This window comes from Anabas testudineus, chromosome 21, assembly GCF_900324465.2.
Source record: "Anabas testudineus chromosome 21, fAnaTes1.2, whole genome shotgun sequence".
NCBI lineage: Eukaryota > Metazoa > Chordata > Actinopteri > Anabantiformes > Anabantidae > Anabas > Anabas testudineus.
Genome location: NC_046629.1, coordinates 1,054,087 through 1,073,757, shown reverse-complemented (window position 1 = coordinate 1,073,757; position 19,671 = coordinate 1,054,087). Strand labels below are relative to the sequence as shown.

Here is a 19,671-nt window from a genome sequence, read left to right as displayed (position 1 = left end):
TCCGCAGGTTGTAGTTCAGTAATTCACACGCTGGATTTATGTGGTAGGACACATTTAGTGCCGTTTGCTAACATTTCTTAATACATAATAAGAACATTATCATTTGAACCTGTGTCCACATGTGCTGCAGTATCTCACTGGATAAGTGAACAGTCAGTAACAGAACACATACAAACCTTGGCTGGGAATATTCTACTCCAAACTCAAAGTCAAATAACAACTAAGAGAATTTTTACAAATTAAATTCCAATTTAGAAATGTTTATTTTCCTTTTCAAATTAAATTTTGAATTCGTGCAGCTCACGGTTTGTCAGGTCATTGCAAGACGCAAAAAACGGTGAGCAACTCATCTCTGTTTATAGACGATCTGTGGCGTGTTATAAGCTGACACCAGTACAAGAAATCTTCGCTCGGGTGATTCATCCCGCAAGAGAAGATCTTCGGAGAGCCGGACAGCGAGCAGCGAACCGGGACCCGGTGTCACTGCTGTGTCTGCGGTGTCTGCGTTAACGATGAACTCCGGTCGTTTGCGGGATGCTAACATGTTCTGATTCTGCGAGCGATGAATGAAACGAGCGGAGAGGGGACCGGGCCGGTGGAGGTTCTGCTGACTTCGGGCTGTCGAGCCCCCGTTATCGAGCTCGTCGGAGGATGGAGCCGAGGCTGAGCGGGGATGGAAAGCCGTCCGTGTCCCGGTTCCTCGGCCCGACCCTCGTCTTCTGCCTTCTCGGAGCGTTAGCGAGCTGCCACGGGACGTGCAGACACCGAGCGCCGTCTCCTGCGGAGGTGAGCTCCGGTGATCGCGGCTAGCTTCAGCTAGCTAGCCCGCTAGCCGCGCTGCATATTTAACGTATGTGTTTATATTGTGTGATAAGATTTGTGGATTCTCTGCACTTTGAACTGTGTGAAACACGCGACACGCTCTTTAATCCTGATCACGAACAGACAGTCTGTTAATTTAATAAAACAGTTTAGCACGTTGACTGTTAGCTAGCGGGATTTAAATCACTGATGTGTTAACGTTAGTCGCCGTAAAGTTAGCTAGCTTACAGGCTAACAAGAAGCTACGTTGCTACTCCCACGGTTCACTGTATTTAATAAAAACAATAAAAAATGTGTATTTATGGAGCAAATGTGTTTTAAAAATGTGATAATTCACAGATTTAAATGTTAAATGTTCACCTTTAGCCCGTGTTCCCCTAGCAACAACACAAATGACGCTTCCGGGGAGCGTCTTCACAATAAAAGCATCGTACTTGCAAAAATGTAATTACAATTAAAACTTAACTTCAGCACTAAAACAGTTTTACTCTGACTGTGTAGTACAATCCCACTGAAGTACACACTACCAATCTGCAGGAACGTTTCACCTGAGTTCACCTTAAAAGCTGCAGATGTGCACGCACAGAGTATAGAAGCTGATCCCAGTCTAATAATCATCTTAAAGAAGTGTGAACTGCAGGATTAGAAAGTCCAACACACATGAGAACAGGTGCCATGGTGATGGAGGAGGATTTGGTTTGTCGCGCTTCAACTTTAAATGTGAAAGATATTTACAGACTAAAAGATCCAGAATCTTTTCAATGAGAAGAAAAATACAGTGTTTTTAAGTATTTGTGAGGTCAACAGACTTTTCTATGGAAGAAAACACATCTGATGTGCAGTATAGTCAGTTGTTACTGTTAGAATCACAGCTATTGTATCCATGTTTCCCACTCAGAGTGAAATAACTCAGCCTGTTGGTGTGAATGCCTCTGTCATTCATCTCTTTTAGGTTGTCCACCATGTTTACTTGAAGCCTGAGCGTTTGACTAAACGAAGCTCTCCTGACGACCTGCAGCTGAAGATAAAGATCATCTACGACTACAGCGTCGACCAGTAAGCACTGCAGCAGCTCCCTGTAGCACAATTGGGGACAGTGGACATGTGACAGCTAAATCATTGTGATTATCTGTCCTACGAGCCGCATTAAAATATTTTTAAAGCTGCAGCCTGAGACTCAGCAGAGTTCAGGGCCCAGCTGTACTCAGACTGTCACTGCAGTGACGGATGGTGTCTGTAGCTAATGTGATGTTTCTCCACAGGCTTCCTGCAGACAAGAGAAGACTGGTAAAGGTAAGGAACAACTGAGAACTTGGTGAGATGGACTGTGGTTCTGCAAACATTCGGTGGTTTCACCTTGTCAGATGTGAGGATGTGATGCTTCTCTTTGTCATAGAAAAAATGATCACATCCTGATTTTTCTTAATCAGATACAGTGGTAAGAAAACCTTTTGGAATTTAATGGTTTTCTGCTTTAATTTGTCATAAAATGTGATCTGATCTTCATCTAAATTATTAAATATGATGTATGTAAACTAATAACGCAAAAGAATTCTGATCTTTCATGTCTTAACCATAAAAACATCATGGTGCGAGTGGAAAAAGTGTAATTTGAGTCAGGTGCTAACAATCCTGGAGTCTAGTTAAGAAAATTAGTTTGGATGTGTGGACTAGAACTACAAAAACCACTGAAGCCTTCTGTCACTGTACATCGCAAATCTACGAACCATGTCCTAGGAAAACTGGACTAATGCAGCGTGTACACGGTTCCACTGTAGCCAGGTTACTACAGTGCAGGTAAAACAGTGACAGACTAAAAGTGCTGACATGTTTCCCTCCTCAGGATAAGCTGTTTCCTCAGGCCATCGACTATCTGCAGAAGGCCTTCAGTGTGAGGCGCAGAGTGGGACCAGTGCTGCTCAGCAGGTATGTACTGGGTCTCTCCCATTTCCCCGACAGTGGTGCTGATGTCTGCAAACGTCTTGGATCACTTAATTTAGGTTTTTCTAGCATGGGGAAGAAGTGGATGTGAAGAAGGTTTTTTTCACCCTCTACATTTCTCACCATGACACAGAGTTAATTTAACATCAATGTTTGTCGTCTCAGACAATGTGCAACCAACCAGTACCTGAGGAAGAGAGATGACCCACATCGCTACTGCCAGGGCGCCTGTGCAGATGTCACCCGCTGTGGACCGGTTGTTGTACCACAGCACCACCTGCAGGTCAGGAGAGCTCACACATAACAGAAAGTGTATGAGGAAGAAGACTACGGACAATGATGGGCAATCGTGTGAGAAATAAATCTGTTGACCTGATGACGGCTATAAATAGAGAACCAGAGGATCATCAAAGTAAAAGGGGAACACCCTAGTTCACCTTGCCGTTGCGTCTTGGGAGTTTTCTGTGCTGGTGAACCAGTGAACATGTTGATGCAAATGCAAATGGTCAAAGCTTTGAATTGGAATGATTTCCCCTGCTCAGTGTTGTCTCGTGTATTTCTCTCCTAGCAATGCAAGGTGTGCAGTGAATCAGGGAAGTCATGTGGCCCCACAGGCCCCCCAGATGGCCCCGGAGTGGAGGGATCAGACTTCGTGCTCTACGTCAGCGGCATCACCACAGAGCGCTGTGGACAGGAGAACATAGTGGCCTACGCTGCCTACTGCCAGCTGGAGGCCGAGCTGGACAGGTGGGAGTCGCATGTTGAACTGACCGTCGCTTGATGTGTCATCGCTGATTCTGTCCTTATCATCTGTTGTTGCTAACCCACTACTCTGGGGTTTGACATCTAGCTTGGTCCAGCTCAGTGTGGATGTGGTGAGCTAACTGTGTGTGTTTGTGTTGTCAGACCAGTAGCAGGCTATGCCAACCTGTGCCCTACTATGATCTCGTCTCAGCCTCAGGAGTTTGAAGGGATGCTGTCCACCGTCAAACATGAGATCATCCACGCTCTGGTCAGAATATATATATATAATATTGTATCAAACTGTTTTCTGCTGTTGTAAACACACTTTCTAATCATCGCAGATAATGTTGGATTGTCGTAAATGAAAACAGTGACTCAACTCTCCCCCTTCTGACTCTGCTTCAGTGACTTTACTCTGAATTCAGGTTACTTTGTCTATTTAATGATGTGTACTAGACATGACACTGCAGATGTCCAGAGCAGGATGTCTGTAGCTGATTTCTGTGGATGGAAATGCAGTCACTTAAGGTGGATATATGCTGTGTCCCCAGGGATTTTCAGCAGGTCTTTTTGCCTTCTACCATGATGATGAGGGCAAACCTCTGACTCCGCGTTTCGCCAGTGGCCTGCCCGCCTTCAACGAGACGTGAGTGCAGTTTGTGTAGGGACACAGAATATCTAATGTTTGGATGTTACAATAGTTAATAGTCATAATGTTGTCTGTGAAAATGATTTTCACAGACAACATTATGAAAATGATTTTCAGCCCTTACAATGACACAGAGCAGTTATAATATTACTGTGAAACACGACTGGTTGATTATTTCAGCTGGTACCATCAGACGCTGTTCGATCATCTGACTCTTGTTCTGCGAGTCCTAAACCTGTTTTTATGTGTCAGCCTGGGTCTGTACCAGTGGAGTGAGGCAGTGATCCGGAGGGTCAACAGGCTGTGGGACATCAGAGGAGGCGTGATGGTCCGACACCAGGTCCACGTCCTCGTCACGCCTCGCGTGGTGGTAAGAAGCATCTTGTGGGGGTGATTTTCATCAGAATCCAAAACGAAAGTCACTCTTTCTTCTTGTGCTTTGAATTTGCTGTACCAGAAAGTTTGTTTCCACCTTTGTCTGCAAAGGAAATGACCCTAATTGTTGGCTGCAGCTCTTTAGTTTTGCTCTGTCAGATGGTGTCAGTTTGTGTTCTGGCTGCAGGAGGAGGCAAGGAAACATTTTAACTGTCCCATCTTGGAGGGAATGGAGCTGGAGAACCAGGGTGGTACAGGAACGGAGCTCAACCACTGGGAGAAGAGATTGCTGGAGGTAGACACACTTCACTTCTGTGAGACCTGTTGCTACTGAACATTGTATTTTTATCATCATTGTTTTTGTCTCCATCAGAACGAGGCGATGACCGGCTCCCACACTCAGAACCGGGTGTTTTCTCGGCTCACGCTGGCCATCATGGAGGACAGCGGCTGGTACCGAGCCAACTACAGCCTGGCTCAGAGGCTGGACTGGGGCCGCGGCCTCGGCTGCGACTTTGTCATGAAGAGCTGCAAGTTCTGGATGGACAGACAGAGACAGAGGTGACTGCTGTGGTCTTAGTGTAACAGTGGTGACGGAGAGCTCAGCTCCTGGAGAACAGACTGACTGTTTTCTACATTCTGACAGCTTTGCTCAGATTAAACAGGAAACTTTCTGCTGCGACGTGTCACCTGCTGCTCAGATGATGTTTTTATCATAACAGCAGTACATAAAGAAGAATTTCCTAATTTGGGGTGTTGCTGTAGAAATAATCAAAATGCCAGTAGACACACGAGGAAGCAATATGTGCAGAGATCTGAACAAATCGAGCTGTGGTTGTTCTATTATTTACAAAACCAGCTGTTCCGTACATCACCGCTAGTGTTTGTGTTGCTGCAGGCGCAACGCCGTGACTCCGTACTGCGACACGGTCCGGGCCTCTCCTCTGCAGCTCACCTGCAGACAAGACCAACTGGCCGTGGCCGTCTGCAACCTGCAGAAATACCCACAGGAGCTGCCGCTGGAGTACCAGGTACACACACCGAGTGGAATGAGTTGGGTTATCTGTGCTTCAGTGTGCTTCTGTTTAACAGTAGCTTTATTGATATGCTGAATATACTGTTTACTGTAGTGCTGTGAAATGTGCGATCCCTTTCTCCATTAACTTGACCTTTGACCTCTGTGATCATTACATATCCAGGGGGTCAATTGCTGATTGACAGAACTTCATTGTTTATATATTAATATGTATATAAATTATACAGTTTCTGTATTTCTAGTGTATTTCTATATTGTATTCTCTGGACCTTCGTGAGATTATCTGATTAAACAAAACATAACTTCATGTATTTCTAAGTTATAACATTTTTTTTTTTTTTTTTTTTTTTTTAAGATTCTTAGTGTTTCCCTTGTTTCGTTGAAGTCAGTCAGTGTACACAGTGAACTGTGCACGTTTGTCTGTGTCAGTATTTTGAGCAGATCCCAGACGTGGCTCCTGATCAGCTGTCATACTACGGGGGGGCTGTGGAGATCGCTGACTACTGTCCCTTCAGCCAGGAGTTCAGCTGGCACCTGAGTGGAGAATATCAGAGGAACTCGTACTGCCGAGTTTCTGAGAACCAGCCAGGTACTATTCACTCAGTCAGAGGTGGAGTGAAAAGCTGCACCTGCAGCAGCAGCCGATCAGAGGTTTAACAATTATCTGAATCGTCTAATGTTCGGTAACACTGGCTCTGTCTGTGGCAACTGTGGAATTCTCTGTGTGTTTGGTCAGACTGGTGGAGGAACTATGGAGCCGAGCAGTATGGACCGGACTCTGTGTGTCTGTACCAGAAGTCGGCCTTCGTTATGGAGCAGTGCACCAGGAAGATGACGTACCCTGACTGGGGCTCAGGGTGCTACAAGGTGAGCGTTGTTTCATCTGTTGTTTGATCAGACTCTCACTGTTCTACCTTTTAGTCGAGACACCTGAACAACAGAAACCCAATTTAACCACTTTGTCTTCATTTGAGTCAGTAAACTGTGTCTCAGCTGACATCTGGTCCAACACGATGTCTAAAATAAAATCTTAGCCCTGCTGCCAAACAAACAACGCCCAGTGTTTTCCGCTGAGCTTCAGCCCATTTCAGCTGTTTTCAGACTCGGATGAGAGTTTTATGAACTCGTGCAGCAGCTCTGAAACGCTACAGGTATATTCAGACAGTGTATACTGACGAGGTTCCAGCCCTCACTGAACAGATCGCGTCATGGTTGTAAGAAAGCTCTGGGTACCAAACCAACACTTAGAGATTTACACATTGTTGAAGTTGGTTTTGGAAAAGCTCTGTTGTGGAAGCAGAGAATACTCTAATGTCTTAGAGCGGCTAATGGTCACTTCACTCATGGCATTTCCTGCTGTTCCTCTGATGTGAGGTGAGACCAGCTGCCTCCAGTCTTTGTGCTAAGCTAAGCTAACGTACCGCACAGACCTGATCAAAGTTGAGAAGGACTAAACACCAGCTCACTACAGTCTGCACTGACTAATAGAATCTGATGAGATGATACCTGAGTGACAGAAACCCATGTATGACTGTGCTGCAGGTGTCGTGCTCGGCTCAGGGCCTCACCGTGTACGTTCAGGATCGCTCCTTCCACTGTGTGCGGAGAGGTCAGCTGCTGAGCGTCAGCGTCCGAGTCAGTGACTGGGTTTACAACGGCGTCCTCATCTGCCCCGCCTGCACCGACTTCTGTGACGACTGTCCTCTCCCCCACCAGCTCCCGCCCACCAACACCTCCAGGAGCGACCCCATCGGTCAGTGTTGTCGCAGCCCACCCAGGCTCCACACACACAAATGAAATCAGACAGACGTTGACGTTGTGTCTCTGTTTCAGACCCCTGCTCCAGTTCTCCAGGTCTGGCCGTCACTCTGTGGCTCCTGCTGCTCAACGTGCTCCCTCTAGTGGGTGGACTGCTGCTCTGCCACTGCAGCTGATTCAACACACCAACCTACACTGCTGTGTAGTTTCATTCTGTTTTCCTCTCATCACTCCTTCCTCAGGACTCTACCTCTCTTCTCCATCTCTCAGTTCATTTTATAAACGACTGTATCTTCATGTCTCAGCACAGTCAGGGATCTTTCAGGTGTCAGTCCGGTGTACAGTGGATCCCTCCTCCTTCGACCGGACTAGTCTGTTGTTCAGGGGGTCATCAGATTCCATTTTTCCTTTACACTGATGTGATAGAAGAGCAGATCACAGATGTTTCTCTTGCTCAAAGACACTTGAAGAAACGTGAGACTGAAGATCATGAGGATCATCCAAAGTCAAAGCTGGTACCACTTGAGACTTGAGCTCCAGTTGAGGCTCCTTTTTACCTTCTTCAACTGCGTTTGAAATAAATAATGAATAACTAAAGTACTAATCTACATTTGAAGCAGTTTAAAGCAGCACTGGTGTTCACCTCACCGTCTCACCAACTCTGACTTTCTGTTTTCTGCTTCTGTTTGTAAAAGTCACTTTTTAATTCAGGGGTAGTTTTGGGTTCTTGTTCCACCTCGGTTCTCCTGCAGGATCGTGTGACTGACAGACAGAGGAGACGATGGTGCTCGATGTTAAGTTTAGGATGTGTTTTTCTTTATGCACAGACTTTCTTCTGTTGGTCGGTGTCTGACGTGATGTTATTTCCAGGGATCAAGTCTAATGTTTAAAGTTCGAAGAGTCTTTGGTGCAGGGAGGCGTCCGGCAGCTGTTGGTGATTTACTGTTATTTCATCTACAAAACCAGTGAGTGGACCTTCGAGCTGACATCGTTGTATGATTGTTTTGATGATTCCAGTTTCGAGCTGCAGCTGTTATCAAAGTGTTTCATTCCAAATGACTCATCTCAGTTTAACACGTTTAAATTAAGACACAAATCACACAAGTTCAGGTTCATAGTCGACATTTCGATTTCAAAAACTGCTTCCCTTTCCTGTGACGTGCTTATATTTTGTGTCTCTGCTGAAAGAGCTGCTCTTCACCCCGACTCTGCTCGGTTCTGATTGGCCAGCTTGTTAATGCCAGTGGGAAATGTGTTGAGAGGATCCACAGAGCTGCTGGAAAGTCAGAAACACAAGATTATAATTAGATTTTAATTTATTAGTGAATCTCTTGAACCATGTGTAGCGCCACCTTCAGGCCAAAATCTCCCCAAATCAGCATCCATCTATTTTCTTAAGCGCTTGTCCTCTTAGTGGTCCCGGGAGTGCTGGGGCCTGAGATTAGGCGAGAGGTGGGGTACACCTGGACAGGTCATCAGTCTAGTGCAGGGCAGACAAACATTCAGACCTGCGGGGGGTTCAGAGTCTGATTAAAAACCAAACAGAAGAAGACTTGGTGACTAAATGGTGACGAACAGCCTCAGACTTGAAAGTAAAAAACACTGAACTCGCTGATTTAGTGAACTGATGCTTTCATGTCTGTTTTGGAATGAAACCTTTGTTAATTCATAGGAAACACTGAAGCAAAAGAACTGGCCTTAAGGTTAAAGGACAAAAGGAGAATCCACAAAGGGACTGAAAGCCAGAATCATTTCTCTTTATTTATTGAAAACCACAGTGTGGTTGTGTCATGTTCTTTAAATGTTTATTTCATATTATTAAATGTGACTTTGTGCAGACGTGTCAACAGGACGTTGAACAAGATGTGTGGACAAAGGAATTTCAGTGTAAATGATCATCGATACCCTGTAACTCTTGATGCACTGTAGAGATTAGTGTCATTACTGTAGCCATGTGACCTCAGCCTAGTTCTATTGTGTTAAAGGGTTCATTTGACCCTCACTCATCGTGTCTGGATGCAAGAGCCTGTGTTTAAGTTTTGTTATGAAGATGTTTGAAGTTGCACTGACTTGAAATAAATCTAAGAATCAGCTTCAGTGGGATTCTGCTGATCCAAACGCAACACGTGTGTTTGGAGAAATGATTTACTCGCAAACACTGCAGCTGGTTTCTAGAAAAGGGCTGCTTTTTAAGACCAATCAAAAAATAAAAGCTGTCTGTATCTCAGAGACACTGCTTTGTCTTGTTTAAGTCACATCACTGTAACTCGCACCGCTTTGCAGCACACAGCCACCGTGACACGGCCTAACTCGAGTAGAACCTGACTGAAAAGCTTCTCATTGTTTGAATTGTAAAGTGGAAGAGGAGCTGACGATGCTGCAACACTACAGATCATAAAACGCTCCAAGCTTCCACAAACGTACCATCGATGCTCATTGCTATAGCTGCTCCTAAACCCACGCTGGTTACAGAGAAAGAGGTGGTGGAATACTTATTACCACTACTACAGGAGCACACACAGTGACGGCCTTCAGCAGATTAAACAGAAAGTGACCGGATCTGTCACACGTCCAGGTCAGTCCAGTCCACAGCGGCACCGTCTGGTCTCCTGCCTGCACCTGAGCTTCTTGCTGCAGCCACATTAACAACAGCTGCTGATCTTAATTGGTCTGTCAAATAAAATCTACTCAGCTGGAACTTTAACAGTGCAGTTAACATTTATTTGACATGAACATGAATATGCTGTTGTACAGATTAGTTAAATATGACTTTAATATTTACTGATTATAGAATAAAACTCATTAATTTGCGACTCTTTGCTAGTTTTGAAAGAGACGGAAAATAATGCAGAGCGAGGCAAAGCTTCTCCTTGACTTAGACAGGAGGTGCGTGGGGCCCGTTTCCCCTGATCCGGGGATTTATGTGACTAATGTTGCTCCTGTGTGCCGGTCTCTCCCGCTGGACTTCTCCCCGGCTCCTCCGTCTCCCTGATCCACAGGAAACCCAGCTGGGTGCCGAAGTTGGGTCCATCTCTGACGTGGGAGAAGTGTTCGGGGTGACAGGAGGTGCAGGGCGTCACAGAGGGCCGCTCCGTCACCGTGTCGTCGTGTATGTGCTCGGGCGGGACCCCGCCTTTTTCGAGGAGGATTCTGCAGCAGGAAACAGTCGAGATTAACAAAGGACAGGAGCAGGATTGTCTGATGGAGGTGACTCCTCCTCAGACATCTGAACACAGACATGATCTTTAAAAAGAGTTGGTGTTTTACACCCAGCACTGGATCACATCCTTCTGATCTGGATCTGTGACCATCTGCTGGTTGAGATGTTTCAGTTCAACCTTCTTCTCTGTACCTGTTGGCGAGCCGGATGTTGACGTGTGGTTTGGCCGATTCTGGATCCGGGACACAGTCCGGGTGGATGCTGATGAAGTCCAGTGCCTGCTCTCTCTCCAGGGTGAAACAACATCCCCCAACCGACGGTCCCACCGCCACCACGATGTCGCTCACCTGGCAACCGAATCCCGTCACCATGGCCTCCACCATCGCCATAGCGACACCCATCAGGGTCCCTTTCCAACCTGAGAACCAGAAGACAATAACCAGTGATGGTGGAGGCTCGGGTCTGCACCACAGTCATTTCGTTTCTGTTCTGGTTCAGACACAGTGTTGGGTGGTGGGTTCGAGCGCCACCAGCTGGTGGGGCACCACAGAGGAACACAGTGGAGGAAGCAGTTAAAGAAGTCGCCCCACCCTTATGGACTATGGGACCATACAGACATCACGTTTCTGACCTTAGTGAAAAACATACCTGCATGTGCCGCTCCGATGACCTTTAACACGGGATCAGCAAACAGAATCGGCATGCAGTCGGCTCCGGGAGCTGCTAAAACAAAGCCGGTCTGGTTGGTTACAATCCCGTCGTAGCTCTCTGGCTCGGCTTTCCCCACCACCCAAACGTCACTGGCGTGGTTCACCTGCAGGACAAGTCAGCACATGTGCAGAGCTGCAGCTGAGTCACGTACACAAGTCGGTGCAGAGCGGTGATGAAGATGAGTGGGAACACAGCACAGTGCTCCACGGAACACTGACTCAGTTCAGTACCTTGATCAGGCGTAGTGGCTTAGGGTGGAACCCAGCATGAAGGGCCAGTCTGCGTCTGTTCTCCATCACCACAGCCCCGGGGTCCCTCCTTTTGCTGCTGAAGTATAGATTCATGGAGGACAGGTTTGGGATGTAGGAGACACCACCTGTTCGAGTGCTGAAGCCATGACCGAAACAGTCTGACAGAGAGAGGGAAACGGTTATTATCACAGTCAAACCAACGTCCATTCAAATATTTGCCAATTTCAAGAGGGAATGAATGAACTTATTGAACCTTTATTTAAAGCATACGTGTTGTTTTACCACAACACCTGAAGGACAGGCAGTAACACGCAGCACAGACCGGTGTAACCTAATCTAGAACAGAACCAGTAATCTAAGAGACAGTAAGACATAAAAACAATGAACAATAAATGCAGTTTGGTGAACAGTGTGCCAAGGGAGTTGATTCACACGCCACAGTGCAGCATCATGACGTGTGCAGATACTTGAATGGACCTTATTGCTTCACCTGGAAACCTTTGAATATAAAGGTGTTCATGGAATCTCTTCACCATTCCGATGCGGCCTGTTTCTTATGTACTCCCTATCTTAAATATATATTTACTTAATCTATATATATATTCATTCATGAATCTGAATCATAAATTAGTAGATATGTGAATGGAGTTTGGAATGGAGGCGTTTGGTTTCGTTAAACCCACCTGGGATCAGTGTTGACTTCAGAACTCGGACTTCTCCATCCAGTGCAGGCAGCTGCTGCAGAAACCGCGACACCAGTGTCTGGACCCCTTCACCAGGTGAGTCCGTGTGGGTGGAGCCTGTGCAACTCGGACAGGTGAGTTGGTCCACCGACCTCACCTTGTAATCAAACGTGTACACGGCCGTAAAAAGCTGGGCCTGGTACAGAACCAGCACCTCTCGGCCCTGCGGGGTCGTGATGACCACAACCGAGCTCAGGTCCAGCTCGTCCACAGTCCGCTTGAACCGGTACAAACTCTCTGCGGTGGAGCTGCAGTCCAGGACCTGCACGCTCCTGCAGGAGCTCAGACACGGGTCCGAGCAGCCGTTTTCCTCCCAGGTTCGTTTCCCACACAGAACAAAGACGTGCGAGTCCGATGCGGATCCCTCCAGCAGAGAGGAGCCGGCGCATGACGGACAGCAGCCGTGAAGCAGGTCCAGCAGCACGGCCCGACGCATCGCAGACAGCCGAGCGGTTCAGTGCTCACAAGACTCGGGGCTGAGTGCAAAGTCCCGTGGCTGACATGGTCCTGACCTGGTCCTCGTCCTCCTCTCCGCTCCGAGGAACATGTTCCTCCTCTCCGCTCCGAGGAGGAACATGTTGGGCAGAAGGAAGAACTCGGAAACTACGCCGGACTCGGGACTTCCTGCATCGTGGCCCCGCAGCGGAGCCCCGCCCACTCTGGAAATTCTCCTGCGAGCAACTTCCTCAACTGAGGGGGTCAGAGGTTAACAGGGTTAGGGTTAGGTTAGGTTAACCCTTTCATTGTTGAAGTTACTATAAAGTTTGAAAACCTGAATAAATGTACTACTACTACTACTGATACTATTACTATTAGAACTACTGCTACTACTACTACTATTCAATTCAATTCAGTTTTATTAGTAGAATAAAAAAAAAATGATAGAGAAAAACCAACAATCCCATTTGAGCCAAGCTTTAGACAAGAGTGGAGGAAAAACTCCCTTTAGAGCAGAGCTTCTCAAATAGTGGGGCGCCAGGAAACCTGCTTTTTGGTTGTACTTGAATATGCGCGTATGCACACTGCACAGAGCGGGAGGTTTGAAGTGTAGTGAACAAACCCTCAAGAGACAACAAGGAAAAAATAAGGACGAAAAGAAAGAAAGAAAGAGAGAAAGAGAGAGAGGTAATGAGAGAAACTAAAGTCGCCCGAAAGACGAGGAAACATGACGAAGGTTATGTAGCGCTTGGACCAGTAGGTTTACTGTGTCGGGGACCAGGCTCATGGTGGGCGGCCATGTGCCTCGACCGGTTGGGGTGAGTGGAAAGAGAAGAGAGAAAAGAACAGCAGGCAATAAAGACAACAACAAGCATCAAGAACATTGGACAGGTGAACTGGATTCTGGAGATGTACAGCTCCAGGCCGAGGATACCTGCAGAGGAGAACAGAGAGAGGGAGACAGAGAGGAGGAAACACAACTACAAGAGAGAGAAGACACAAAGTTAATGACATGAAATGGTGGCATTTGAATGGATAGAGGAGAAAGGAGAGAGGAGAGGAGCTCAGTTTATCAGTAGAGTTCCCCCAGCAGACTAACCTATAGCAGCAGAACTAAGAGATGGTTCAGAGTCACCTGATCCATCTCTAACTATAAGATTTATAAAAAAGGAAAGTTTTAAGTCTAGTCTTAAATGTGGAGAGGGTGTCTGCCTCCAGAACCTGAACTGGGAGCTGGTTCCACAGGAGAGGGGCTTGGTAGCTAAAGGCTCTGCCTCCCATTCTACATTTGGAAACTCTAGGAACCAGTGGAACTACTACTGCTGCTACTACTACTACTACTACTACTACTACTAGTACTACTACTACTACTCCGTTGCTATCTCACTGTTCTTACACAACGTTTGGAGACAGTGACTCAGCAGTAACTCTCCTGGTACTTCTCAGGTACTTTTACTTCTTAGTACTGCACCGGTGTAGAAATACTGGAGTCACCAGGGGACTTTGAGGAAGCACCATGGTCACCTGACGAGGATGTTGGACTTTCCCGGAGTTTCCTTGGTAATAACAGCCGACAGGTGTGTGACACACTGAACAGGTTTTACAGAGCGGATCAGGGACTGACGTTAGTCCCCGGACTGACGTTAGTCCGGGGACTAACGTCAGTCGTTAGACTAACGTCAGTCCGGGGACTAACGTCACAGACACTGAGTCGTAGCAGCAGGAACCTCCTGTGGGTCCTGATGTGGTTTTCTTCACGTGACACTTCTCCTGACTCAGCTGTCATTAAAGGAACAGTTCACCGGGTCCGTGGTCCAGAACACGTCCTTTCTTAACTGGATCACAGCAGCAGGACCTGTGGGTTCTGTCCCCGTCACCTGACCTGAAGTAACTGAGTACTGTGAGCAGTGAGTGGAACCTGTTTGGATGTTCAGCTAGGGTCGTTCGCTGGTTTAAGACAGACTGGTTTTAGACAGACTGGTTTAAGACAGACTGGTTTAAGACAGACTGGTTTTAGACAGACTGGTTTAAGACAGACTGGTTTAAGACAGGTTCTACTAGTAAAGGGTCTCAGGAGTTCTTCGTCCACTATTGAATCTGAAACTCATTAGTTTTCCCCAGTTTGAGCAAGATCAGTTGAACTGGATCACTGAACGACAGCTTCAGTATTTGGACCAGGTTTGGTTTTAGGCTGCAGCACACACACACACACACACACACACACACACACACACACACACACACACTGGTCTGGTCTGATTGCTTTGCTCCAGCAGCAGGGGGCAGCAGAGCTCCACCTCCACCTGTCCATCACCAGCTCAACCGTCCATTAAGGACTTTCCCTCCACACCGGATCCTGAACTCAGTACTTCAGTGAGTGCTGCGGTTCTGTGACAGCAGGTCATGTGACATATGTCAGGTTTGACGTGCTGCAGCAGCTGGCCCCGGCTATCTTAAATATTTACTTTACTCTCTGATAGTCCAGTCCAGATTACTGCAGCTGTCCAGCTGTTAGATTAGCTTTATTTAGTTTGTCAGTACATTAGTTTCTACTTGTAGCCCACGTTTACTTATCTCCTTTTGTTTAACAGTTCTTGCCTCTGTTAATATATATTTTTCTAGTTACCAGTGCTGAGGTTGTCAAAGCTAGTTGCTGCTGCTGGTCGTCTTCTCACACCTGTTTTATACAGGAACAGGGTCATCGGACTGTACCGTAGTCCACCACCTGTGAGGGGGACTTTAGTTTGGCCTGTTGTGGACGATGTTAATCTATGTCAATATTAGTCCTTTTTTTGGATGGAGTTATTTTTGATTAATTATTTAACTATTTACAGTTGAAAAGACTGACGGTGATGTTGAACTGTTTTGTTAGTACTAGTTGTTTGTAGTTGCCCCCTGTGTGTCAGATGGTCTGATCAGTCATTATATATGTTCCCTGTGAGTTCATTTCTGGAGGTCGGTTGGTTTTTGTTAGTCGGTTTATTCAGTTGTAATTAACTTTGTCTGAGTTTAGTTTCTTTTGTTCACTCTTTTTTTGGCCCTGAGAACTTTGAAATATGTTAAAATTATAATAAATAAATAAACCAACAACTCCACTGAGCAGCACCAGGAGACAGTGGAGAGGAGGAAACCTCCAGCAGAACCAGGCTCAGGGTGGGCGGCCATCGGGCCAACAGTAACTGGAGGAGGACACCTGCTGAGGAGAACAGAGAGAGGAAGACAGAGGTTCTGGTTCTTTCCTTCTGTCTGAATTAAGAGCAACTGTCACAAGTCGAAACTATTAATCAAGTTTTTGTAAGTGTAAGACATGACTCAGTCACGTTCTGATGGTCGATCAGATTATTTAGGACTCTTCACCCTCGTGGTTTAGTGGACACTTGACTCATTCGTCTTTATTTCATGCACCTGTGGAAATATTCCAGCTTGTATTAACTGAGGTTTCTATGAAACCTTCGTCTCTCCAGTCGATCCTTTCTTACATATGTCCCAATCAGACACCTACTCAGAGCCCTCCACACCTGCTCACCCATTTAGCTCCTCCCACTCCCTTCTTCCACTTTTCCCTCCAATTCTACCTGGCCACTCCCTCACCCACTCACTCACCTGTTCAGTATATAAGGCAACAACCACACTTGCTCTCTTGATGCCGGTCTGGCAGCAGAACTCTGTTTCCTCTCTGTCTTCTTCCAGGACCTCACCTTTGGCTCGTCCGGTCTGGTTAGTTTTGACCTCATGATTAACTGGTTACCATCACCACTAATGATCACTTACCTGCTCCCTGTGGACTTTGATCTGTGCTAGTTCTTCACTTACCTGCTCATGTTCTCTGGTGGCCTGTCAATCCTGTTCCTAGGAAATGCTCACCTGTCCATGCTAGTGCTAAAGCTAAAACTGCTCACCTGTCCTCGCTAGTGCTAAAGCTGCTCACCTGTCCATGCTAGTGCTAAAGCTAAAACTGCTCACCTGTCCTCGCTAGTGCTAAAGCTGCTCACTGTCCTCGCTAGTGCTAAAGCTAAAGCTGCTCACCTGTCTGTGCTAGTGCTAAAGCTGCTCACCTGTCTGTGCTAGTGCTAAAACTAAAGCTGCTCACCTGTCTGTGCTAGTGCTAAAGCTAAAGCTGATCACCTGTCTGTGCTAGTGCTAAAGCTGCTCACCTGTTTGTGCTAGTGCTAAAGCTGCTCACCTGTCTGTGCTAGTGCTAAAGCTGCTCACCTGTCTGTGCTAAAGCTAAAGCTGCTCACCTGTTTGTGCTAGTGCTAAAGCTGCTCACCTGTCTGTGCTAGTGCTAAAACTAAAGCTGCTCACCTGTCTGTGCTAGTGCTAAAACTAAAGCTGCTCACCTGTCTGTGCTAGTGCTAAAGCTGCTCACCTGTCTGTGCTAGTGCTAAAGCTAAAGCTGCTCACCTGTCTGTGCTAGTGCTAAAGCTAAAGCTGTTCACCTGTCTGTGCTAGTGCTAAAGCTAAAGCTGCTCACCTGTCTGTGCTAGTGCTAAAGCTAAAGCTGCTCACCTGTCTGTGCTAGTGCTAAAGCTGCTCACCTGTCTGTGCTAGTGCTAAAGCTGCTCACCTGTCTGTGCTAGTGCTAAAACTAAAGCTGCTCACCTGTCTGTGCTAGTGCTAAAGCTGCTCACCTATCTGTGCTAGTGCTAAAACTAAAGCTGCTCACCTGTCTGTGCTAAAGCTAAAGCTGCTCACCTGTCTGTGCTAGTGCTAAAGCTGCTCACCTGTCTGTGCTAGTGCTAAAACTGCTCACCTGTCTGTGCTAGTGCTAAAGCTGCTCACCTGTCTGTGCTAGTGCTAAAGCTAAAGCTGCTCACCTGTCTGTGCTAGTGCTAAAGCTGCTCACCTCGTTAAACCTTCTTCTTTCTACACCTGGCTCCTCCACTTTTCTTAAATCCCTTTTTTAAGTGAGTAAATGATCTGTCAGGTTTTCAGGGACACCTGTCTGAGTCTGGTTTCATCTGCTCTGTTGATCAGGGTCCATCTTTCACCTTCAGTTGCTGTAGTTAGTGTTTTGGAATCTGTTTAACCTGTAATCAGAAACTACTGGTTCCCAAACTGAGAAGCTGTAGTTTCACTACTTGTTCTCAGGTGTTTCTGATGCTACATTTCTCTCTTTGCAGGAGTTTCACCTGTATTACTGATTCTAAGAACATCTTCATCCACCAAACTCCATTTCTGTTTCCGTTCATTTAGCAGTTGAACATTAGAAACTCTAAGATTAAAAATGAATTTCTAATTACAGAATACATTAAATGAGGTTTTGGATGATGACCCAGTCTGTGACCCCCCCCCCCCCCCACCCCCCGTCTCAGGTTCCAAATCAGACCCGACCGTCGTGCACGGCGCTGTGTCGGGGACGCGCCCCCGGGTTCCGTCCTACCGGAGGCAGCAGCGGCTCGGTGTCTGCTGGCAGAGGAGCTGCACAGCCCGAGAGGATACAGAAGCAGGATCGACTGCAGCTGCACCGACACCGGGATTTATCACCGTCCAGGTCCGGAGACCCTCTGTCGGATCCGTCTGAACCGGTAAGAAGACTGAGCTGCGCCGTGATTGAACGGTGTAGTGTTGTATTTTCCCAGCTGATGACCCGCTGAGCGGTTTACTGGAAGGATGCGCTGCCTCAGTCCGAGCAGCAGCACTCAGACCTGCTCACACCGGGTCCAGGTCTGAGCCGTTTATACCGCATCTCCGTTATAACCCGTGTCGTCGGCAAGTTCATCTGATGCCAGGTGTGTGTGTGTGTGTGTGTGTCCTGTGATGCAGTGACCAAACGGTGTGCTGCTTTTAATGAACCTGGGCACAAAGGATCCAGATCCAGCTTTAATTAAAGGTGGAGAGGCTCCTGGAAGTTTCTAGTCCAAAGAAAATCCGGCAGTGAGGGTTGGAGGTTTGTCTAATCACGTAAAAGTGTGTCCAGGTCTCCTCAGAGCTCTGACAGGGGCTCCATGTAAATCCAGATCCTCTTCAGTGGTTTGACGATGAGGGTGCTGTGATGGAGGACAGGACGCCCTTCACATGCTGTCACCTTGACGACCCCTCAGCATCACCCTGATCCTGCTGTAGAATAATGTACTTCATCTGTGATGAGGCTCGGACTCGGGGCTCCTTGGCCCCCCGACCTGTCCTTTAACCGGTGAATTACTACAGTGTCATAGTGAGGGACACATCCACTGCTCGTGTGCTTGTGTTGAGCAGCTCGGTATCGTAGCAAAGCCTGAGTCATAAACACCATCACCTGGTGACAGGTCACCTGGGCGACGTCCTCGGCACCTGGAGCAGCGGAGGTTTCACACAAACAGCAGCTCATCAGGTGTTGGTAGGACAGAGGATCCTGTAGAGAAGCTGCTCTGGACTCTTAAAACCACAAACAAGTTTTTACATTTGTTCTGAATTCACTGAACACATGAGGCCTCATCACTGCTGTAAACCTCCTAATGTCCTATATGAGTAGTGTGCTGCTGCAGAGAGGACCAGATTTATGAAGTGGTCCTGGTCTTAGTTTCACAGCAGACTACCTAACATAACCTACAGGTTAATAATCCAAAGCTATCAGTGATGTGACGGTTTGTCTTTAACAGATACGTTAAAGGAGCCGTGTTAGTTAGTCAGACTGAAGCTGTGGTGCTGACGGAGACGGAGCTGGACTCTGGACTGGTGCTGTGGATGTGACGAGCTGGAGCTCAGCTCAGGAGGTTGTTGAAGACAGAACTGAGAATGTGCAGGTGCTGCTTCATAATTACAGCTCTAATAGGTTCTGTGTTGTCTCCTCAACATGCTGTGAATATTCCTCCTCTGATCAGAATCACGTTGATGATGTAGCTGCATGACGTTGTGGAGGGTTGGACTCTGACGAAGAACTGATCCAAACTGCTCGGAAACCGTTGAGCCACAGAGGGAGTCAAACTGATCACCAAACTGATCACGACCACAGGTCGTCGATCAGACTGTAAGTGTGAGTCCTGTCGTGTTGGACGTGTGGCAGAGACGCTGACGATGCTCTGACTCTGCTCTGACGATCAGCTGGAGCTGCCCCTGTCCCT

The 19,671-nt window shown here is 47.0% G+C and overlaps 3 protein-coding genes across 3 annotated transcripts in view; 2 read left to right on the top strand and 1 right to left on the bottom strand.

Moving 5' to 3' along the window:
* The first annotated feature begins 433 nt into the window (after window positions 1-433).
* Window positions 434-9,896, top strand: lmln (leishmanolysin-like (metallopeptidase M8 family)). The gene is made up of 16 exons (XM_026376453.1): window positions 434-786; window positions 1,775-1,878; window positions 2,085-2,115; window positions 2,666-2,748; window positions 2,929-3,046; window positions 3,332-3,510; window positions 3,670-3,775; window positions 4,059-4,153; window positions 4,409-4,526; window positions 4,719-4,826; window positions 4,905-5,092; window positions 5,430-5,562; window positions 5,997-6,156; window positions 6,304-6,434; window positions 7,110-7,320; window positions 7,401-9,896. The coding sequence occupies exons 1-16, from the start codon at window positions 652-654 to the stop codon at window positions 7,499-7,501; spliced, it is 2,001 nt and encodes a 666-aa protein (XP_026232238.1). The 5' UTR covers window positions 434-651; the 3' UTR covers window positions 7,502-9,896.
* Window positions 9,897-10,024: 128 nt separating this feature from the next.
* Window positions 10,025-12,850, bottom strand: lacc1 (laccase (multicopper oxidoreductase) domain containing 1). The gene is made up of 5 exons (XM_026376454.1): window positions 12,131-12,850; window positions 11,427-11,605; window positions 11,134-11,299; window positions 10,678-10,903; window positions 10,025-10,475 (listed from the first exon to the last, which is right to left on the bottom strand). Exons 1-5 carry the CDS (start codon window positions 12,624-12,626, stop codon window positions 10,253-10,255), a joined length of 1,290 nt encoding a protein of 429 aa, XP_026232239.1. The 5' UTR covers window positions 12,627-12,850; the 3' UTR covers window positions 10,025-10,252.
* Window positions 12,851-15,732: 2,882 nt separating this feature from the next.
* Window positions 15,733-19,671, top strand: part of enox1 (ecto-NOX disulfide-thiol exchanger 1) — a 48,214-nt gene continuing 44,275 nt past the window's right edge. The window contains exons 1-2 of the mRNA XM_026376987.1: window positions 15,733-16,345; window positions 17,944-18,156. The gene's annotated coding sequence lies outside the window, so the exon portion shown is untranslated. The remainder of the gene's footprint in view (window positions 16,346-17,943; window positions 18,157-19,671) is intronic.